Genomic DNA, 7819 nt, shown 5'->3' with positions numbered 1-7819 from the left:
CGAGCCTGGCTTACTGGCGGGGCATTCTTTATCCATAAGGGATGCAGCAAACCCAAGCCCAAAGGAGGAGAAGGTGAATCAGTAGCCCCAGGGCTTGTTAGTGGTTGGGAAATCACAGCCACTGGCTTTGATGCTGAAGCAGCAACAAATTCCTCCCACTTTCAAAGCACAGCCTTTTTAGTATCAAACCAGTGCCCATTTGCAAACCCCTGGCTGGGGTTCGCCCATGGTCAGAGCTCAGGGTCCCAGATATCCTGGCTGCTCTCTGGGAAGGTTCCATGTGCCAGCAGTGAGCAGCAGCCAAACTTGAAACTTTCAGAGTGAGACCCTCCCATCCTTGTGTGAACTCCCTGAACTTGCCACAGAGCAGACTCTTGTGGGTTTTCTTCATGCCCACCACTAAACATGCCCCAGGCATCTCCCTGGCAGTGCCACGTGTCTGTAAATGCCCCTCTCAGTGCTCCTGGTCCCATGGGAAGTGCTGGTGTTGGAGTGCTGGTGTCCAGCAGTCATTTACAGCACACGAGGGCTCCCATGCCAGGCTCTGTCTCCCACAAGCTTCTTTCAGCCTCGTTGCTTGCAGGGAGCTTGAATTTCTGTCTGCCTTGAGAAGTGGTTTGTTTTTCAAAACTCTATTAAAGGAGCTATTATTCAAAATCCACTTTTACTTTGGAAGGGGATTGCTTTCCGTCTCTCCTTTTATCTCCAAACATGTCAAATCAGCAAAAGCATAGAGTGAAAAACATGCACCCAAGAAGTTATATTTAGAAACTGGTTAGTCCATATTTAACATTCCTGTCAGTGTTTAGCCTGTTTTGCATGTCTGGACTGGTGTTAAATTAAATTAAATACATGCAAGCATGACATTTATTATTCTAGAGCTCAGCACAGGAATAACAAAACTGCCTATCTAATTTCACCAGCACAAATCCTGGAGATGTGGCTTCAAATAGGATGTTCTTGTGATTATCTGAAATTCTTCCTGTATTTCAATAAATCAAGGAGAGGTCAGCTCTGGGGAAAACTGAAAAATAACAGCTTAAAAACAATTCCATAAGGAGAAGCTGTGCTCCTTTACAGACTCACTCAAGGCTCCAGCACTGAGTATCCTGATGTGGAGCCATGCCACTGCAGTGGCTTTTTTCATGCATGTGAATAAGGGAAGCAAAGCTGCTGGTTTTTGGATGGATTGGGTCTGGTTTTGGCCACACACCTGATGAGGCTCACTGGCTGCAGGCCAACAACATGGGCATGGATAAGCCCAGGACTTTGTAGGGAGACAATAGCAAGAGTGGGTGAGGGGCAAATCTAGGGTCCCTTGCAGCCCCTCATTTCTGAGATGAGCATGCAGCTCTTTGGCAATCACCACTCCCTTCGTTAACAGAGAGTGTTTTTCACAAGATCAGATTATTTTGAAGGCAGAGGTGCCAAGGCAGAAGGCACATGCTGTGGCATGAACCCTGTCCCACAACACATCAGTCTCAGAGCAAGGCGGAGCACTCACCCTTCCCAAATCCCAGTGTTACCCCCAAACTGCACTGCTTCTAGCTTCAGAAGAGGGAGTGAATGGTGTTTGCTTACCTTTTTTGTACACTCAAAGCATCATGTTTTGGTGAAAAATAATATTGTTTCAGTGTTCAAAATCCTCCCCTTGACTTGGCACCTCTGCTTAAGCATAAAGTGCTTTGCAGCAATAGCCAGGCTTCAGGCTTGCCATTTGTTTCTACTTAAGGATTTGAATGATTCCATGGAAATTAAATACATGCAAGTGTAGCATTCCTTAAAGTTCAGTGTTTACTTAAAGAGTTTATTACTTATTTTTACTGGAATAATACAGAATGGAGTCAGTAAGATGAACCTTTTCCCTACTGACTTTTCGCTGCAAAAACCTGCGGAAGGAAAGCGGTAATAGGAATACGTTTGAATGAAATTACAACAAAGAGATGGTTTGCTTTCTAGAGATCCCCACTGCCTGGATTTCCCCCTTTTCTGGTCAGGCCAGGGAAAGTTTTCTGTGCTTTTAACCCCTCCATGGAGGAGGGTGTGTGTGGAAGATGTTATGAGTTAACTTGGCTTGGCAAAGGGAGGTGTGGCATGGGGTAGATGGAAGATCCCAGTGACTCCGACTGCACCAGGGCAGGAGGAAGCCTTGGGAGCAAATTGGAGATGTGAGGGTAGATCTAAAAGGAAGAGGTTTGAGAGGACAGGGAGTGGGAGGTTTTACAGCCCACTTGGTGAGGGGCTGTGACTGTCCCAAGCCACAATTCCTGCGAGGCTTTCTGCCCACTCTGCTCCTTGCTCACATCAACAGCCACGGTGTTAGCAGGATCTGACTGCTGTTCACCTGGGGGTAGTGCTGTAAGGTCTGGGCAGCTCCCAGTGTCTTACTACAGGAAATGCTGTGCTAACCTTGGTGATTAGGCTTCTCAGTAGCTGCATCATCAGGTTTTTTTTGCATCGGATGTTCATACACAGCCATTTGTAATCCAAAGTACACAGTTCCTTTCCAAGGTAGGAAATGCGTTTTGTCTAACAGACTGTTGGTTTAACTCCCTGGTTAAATGAAGCAACCTAAGACCGAAAATCCCACTTCCTTTGTTGCAAATATCTCACCAAGACCTTGGGCGTCACCTGTGCTCCGGCCTTCCCTCCTCTGAGGTGTCAGCCAACAGTTTGTGCTGACTTGGTTTCTCCTTTCATTACCACACCAACCCCACCACGGGAAGCCCACGGGAGACCAGCAGCACTGGCAGGGTAATCCTGAAAGTGGATCTGGTTCCTTTAGGGAAAGCCACGTACCTGCACATGGGCGAGGTGGTCGACGGCGTCGACATGCGGGCGGAAGTGGGGCTGCTGAGCCGCAACATCGTGGTGATGGGTGAGATGGAGCAGCAGTGCTACGAGTACAGCAGCAAGCTGTGCTCCTTCTTTGATTTCGACACCTTTGGGGGACACATCAAGGTAAGGCCAAAGCCCTTTGCTTGCCCCTTCCTCCTTCCAGCCACACCTTCACATACCGAGGAAGCCAAGACGTAGGGAGGGAAAAATTCCTCATCAGCCATTGAGCAAACAACCTCTCCCCACAGAACAGCAGACCCATGCCCCTGCTGCTGCCTGTCCTTTGGCTTTGAAGTGCTTGTCATGCCCCTGCAGACATTGCTCAGCCAATAAGGCTGGTGATCAACACACCTGAGACACAGTCTCCACATCCCAGTCCCAGTTTTCCCTAGATTTTGGTGGTGCTTCGCCCAGGAAGTTTGATTTGAACCCAGCTGGCTGAAACTCGTGGAAAACAATAAATATAAATTGCTCTCCTTCTAAAATTAAGTTAAATGTATCTATGGCAGCAGTGGAGAAATCAAAGAGCGACTCTGGTCTCCTCAGCCACCATGCCCCTCTCTCCCTTACCCTGCAGCCACACACTCCCCTCCACACAGTAAATCTTTCCAGCAGATACAGTGCAACCCTTCCTCTGCCTGTGTTCCCTCTCCTTGCCCTCGACAGACTTTTGTGTTTCTTCACTGACGTTCTTTTGTTCTCCAGATTGGTCTTGATTTTAAGGCCACCCACATTGAAGGTCTAGAACTGAAATACATGGGCCAGCAGACAATGGGGCATTACCCAATTCATTTCCATATGGCTGGAGATGTGGATGAGAAAGGAGGCTACAACCCTCCAACGTATGTGAAGGATACCTCCATCCACAACACCTTCTCCCGCTGCGTCACTGTCCATGGATCCAATGGTTTACTGGTAAGAAGTCCCAGTGCCTGCCTTAGAGATAAAGGCAGCAGCAAAAAATCTTCCTCATAGCATGAATACAGCTTAACTTTTGCAGAATTATGTGTTTTATTGTTAAAACCAATGCCTGACTCTTCCCACCCTGCATGTACATGGAGTATCTCAACCTGCCAGGGTGGCACTGGGGGCTGTGTGTGACTCGGAGCAGACAGAGCATTTGCCTGGGTACTGCAGTGTCTGCAGACCAGCCCATCTCTAATGAGTGGTTGGATCTTTCTATAGACACAGAGCTTGCTATTTAAAGAGGATAATCAGAAGCTTTAAGTGTGCCTCATCTTTCCTGTAATGAAGGTTTGGGTTTGCAATGCCAGTCATAACATTAAGCACTCACAGAGCTGTGATTTGCTAGAGCTGCTCTCCATAACAAGAAATCCTTTAGGATAAATCTCTAGAATGACTGATGATTACCAGACAAGTTACAGCACACCAGAGATGTCAAGAACATGTTCAGAATCTCCCCATATCTAGGGATGCCTTTGTTTTTGGGGTAGGGATTCTGGACCTGTTGTTTGTGAACAGAGAAGGACTTGTGGGTGATGTGATGGTTAGAGGCTGTCTTGGGCATAGAGATCACAAAATTATAGCAGTTTTCTATTCTTGGAGAAGTAAGGAGTGGGGTCAGCAGAACAGCTGCCCTAGGTTTCCAGAGGGCAGACTTTGGCCTGTTTGGGAGCCTGGTTGACAGAGTCCCTTGGGAGGCAGTTCCTGAAGGGCAGAAGAGTCCAGGGGGACTGGATGATCTTCAAGAAGGAAATCTCAAAGGTGTGGGATTTCTCTAGGCAAAGGACTCTCACTCATTCAGTGAAGTGGCAGTGTATTCCAAAAGGAAAAAAGTGTATCCAAGCTCTGAAGAGGAGAATTTGTACTGTCAAGAGCCCTGCTACTATATATAAGAGTTTTAAGTGGAAACACATCATTGGCAGTTGTAACCTGGATGGTCACTGTGCATTAGGAGTTCATACCTCCAGAAGTGCCAGTGTTGGAAGGGAGAGTCCCAGGCATAATTAAAATGCACAGAAGTTGAACAAAAGGCACTAAAATTGCAGTTCCAGAAGCAGAGCAGCTTTTATCTGCTATTTATGAATCTGAGGTTTTGGGTTTGACCTCTGTCCTTCTAAGTTTATGACAAGACCTCGAAAACCTACCAAATGAACATGGCTTCTGAGTTAAAGAGACATTCTACTGTACAAATTATATAAATCACTCAGGGTCATGTGGCATCTGCCCAATCTGCAGCTGCCAGTACAGGGGCTTAGTACACAATCAACGTGCAGGGTGGCAGGGCAGCATTGCAGGTTTCATTTGTCCCACTGTGATGGGCTGGCACCAGTGGCACCGTGAGCACATCCTCTGGCTGCACAGAGGCTGCACAGCTGCTGAGGAGCTGCAGCTGCTTCTGGATCTAATGTGAGATCTTCATTCCCTGTTGCCAAACCAAATAACCCAGAGCCTGGCATTTTTCTTATCAGTCGGATGGATGGGTTCATGCAGAGAACTTGGAAATAGTTTTGTCTCTCGTGCTTTCTCTGGGCAACAGCTGTGCCATGGGGGATCCTTGGCACAGGAATCCCTTGTGTTCAAGATTTTCCAGCCAAGATGGCATGGTGAAATTTAGACAGGCTGATGTAGCTGATGAAAGCAACTTGATTCTCTTGCTGTTATTAACAACCACAATTCCCTAAATGACCATACTTTGCCTCCATGACGAAGCACTCAAGAGAAATCTTGTAATTTAGGACATTAGTTAGCCAATATAATCCCTGTTGATTTTAGTTTATCAAAATGTGTGAATATAAAGTTCTATTTATACTTGTTTTGTTTTTTTTTTTTAACCTCATCATTATTGCTGATGGCTGAAAACAAAGCCCCAGTGACTTAAAGAAATCTGATCAAGTTTGTTCAGTTGCATCACAGGAAACATGCTCCAAACATTGCATCACTTAGGTGTTGTTTCATGGCTCTGATACACATCTGCAGTCAGCAGCTCCATGCCTTGATTCAGCAGGTGATCCCACCACAATCTCCTCATCTGCTTTCTGACCCTAATTTCCTTCCGTTTGTCTTCCTTCTCTGGATACGTTCACAGACACCCACATGGGTCTCTGATGACTCCAGTAGTTATTATAAACATTTCCCAGCTGCCTATTATCTTTTTACTTGGGCAGCATCACCTGTTCCTACATGCAAGAACACCATTTGTGCAAACAGAGGTGAGCTCTGTCTTTCCCCAGGTAGCATTCATTCCCTCTGACATCACCTGGATCTGAAGTGTACTTAGCTGAGGGAAATTTGCCTTAATGGTGTGCACAAACCAACTTTGAGAATAGCCATAAAAATTCTAGCTGGACTATTAAACCTCAAAATTGCACAGCATTAAGGATGTCCTTAACATTCAGCTGTTGATTTCAGAGTTGCTTCTTGCACCAGTGTTGTAGAGTACCTGTGCAAATGTTTTAGTAAATGGGAGAGGGGCATCAGTTGTTTTTTACTGCCATTAAAGCAGGCTGGTAATTCACATACAGGCTCTCCTGCTTGCTTTGCTGTCACTTTTCTCATATCACTTCAGGGATAATCATAGACGGTGAAAAGTCTAGGAGAAAAGAGTATCCAGTTGTTTCTGATGACAGGTATTTTTCTGTGGCTCTGCAGAGTCTGTTAGAGGTAGCTGTCTCAACATTAGCTCACCTCATTGGTGGGTTATTCTGTTCTTGTCTGTAAATTCATATTAGCTGAAACAAATCTGTAGAAATTAGTTTCTCACCACAAATATTGTTTTAAAGTGCAATAGTTACCCAATGTTTTCTGTACTATATTGGCCAAAAAACCACCTAGTCACACCACTGCAATCCCAGGGATTAAACTTTGCTCTGATTCCCACTCTCTCCTTTGGATCCCAGTGTGCAAGCTAAAATAGAAACAGCCACTGGGGAAGGAAATTAAATGGGGGTCAGTAAATAGTCTGGCAGGATCCAGGGGAGACCTGCACTTCATGGAATAAGAGGTTGTGCTGTCTAACAGCTTCAGTGCTATCTGCTTTTACTAATCCAGCTATACTTCACAGCAGTTGTTTTGCCAGGAAGGGCATTATCTGGCTCTAAATTACTCATGGTTAATGTAAGATTATGGACTATTAGCAAGGTTTTAATCAAAGAAAAAATTAAATGCGTTAGAAAAGTGATTTTGGAACAAGCATCTCATTTGCTATCCAAGCATTTCAGTAGTGGGCTTGTGCATGAAAACACACACAGGAAACAAGTTCAGAGGTGACTGACAGATGGTTTATGGGGAAATAATTAATCAAAGAGAGGGTGATAAATGCCTTAGGGACCAGATTCCTGGCTGATTTCTCCTCGTTGTTCTGTGGGTTTTCAAGGATGAGTTAGGGGAACAATGGGTGTTTGCTGGCTCTGAGCCTCTCTGCCAGTGCACAGGCCTCTCTCACCCTGCTGCTGTCCTCTCTCACTGTTCTGGGAGATGGGATCCCCTGGGATGGCACTCCCCTGCTTTTTCCCAGCTGAGTCTGGTCACTGCAGGCTTCCATGTGCCTGTCCTGGAGCAGGGCTGTGCTGGCTGGAAAGATAAATGGCCAGAGTGGCTAACATTTCTCTGGGGAAACTGCTTCCATCATCTAAATGTCCCAACACCATTGCTTGTGTGTCTTTTTGGTATTACTGTCCTGTGAGAGAAAGCTAATAGGATTTGGCAGCAGTTTCTGTGGAATTCTGACATCTCTGTGGTTAAAAGACTTCCTCTACCTGTTGGAAACCTTCTTCTGAAAGTTGCTCCCTCTCCTGAAATGTTCTGTCCTGTAAACCTTTATCAGAACAAGGCTGGGATAGTTCATACTTCCAAGGGGGGACAGTTTAGTACACGTGTTTTACTTCTAAATTAAGAAGCCTAAACCTGCAAAATCTATCATTTTATTAGACCAGGGAAGTCAGCAGTAAATTTCAGTGAGGTAGCTTAAAGGAATGCATTTTGCAGGTCGTTTTAGCAGTGTTTAATTTACTGTGATGAG

The 7819-nt window shown here is 45.6% G+C and overlaps 1 protein-coding gene across 4 annotated transcripts in view; it reads left to right on the top strand.

Moving 5' to 3' along the window:
* The window catches only part of CEMIP (cell migration inducing hyaluronan binding protein), a 77272-nt gene that overhangs the window by 46508 nt on the left and 22945 nt on the right, over window positions 1–7819 (top strand). For all 4 annotated transcript variants that reach the window (XM_008640071.2, XM_008640070.2, XM_017742637.1 and 1 more), the window contains exons 15-16: window positions 2786–2961; window positions 3544–3753. In XM_008640071.2, coding sequence (XP_008638293.1) covers window positions 2786–2961; window positions 3544–3753 — 386 coding nt within the window. The remainder of the gene's footprint in view (window positions 1–2785; window positions 2962–3543; window positions 3754–7819) is intronic.

Source organism: Corvus brachyrhynchos, unplaced genomic scaffold (assembly GCF_000691975.1).
Source record: "Corvus brachyrhynchos isolate BGI_N302 unplaced genomic scaffold, ASM69197v1 scaffold97, whole genome shotgun sequence".
In the NCBI taxonomy this organism is placed as follows: domain Eukaryota; kingdom Metazoa; phylum Chordata; class Aves; order Passeriformes; family Corvidae; genus Corvus; species Corvus brachyrhynchos.
Note: the sequence above shows the minus strand (reverse complement) of the source record. Positions and strands in the feature narration are given on the sequence as shown.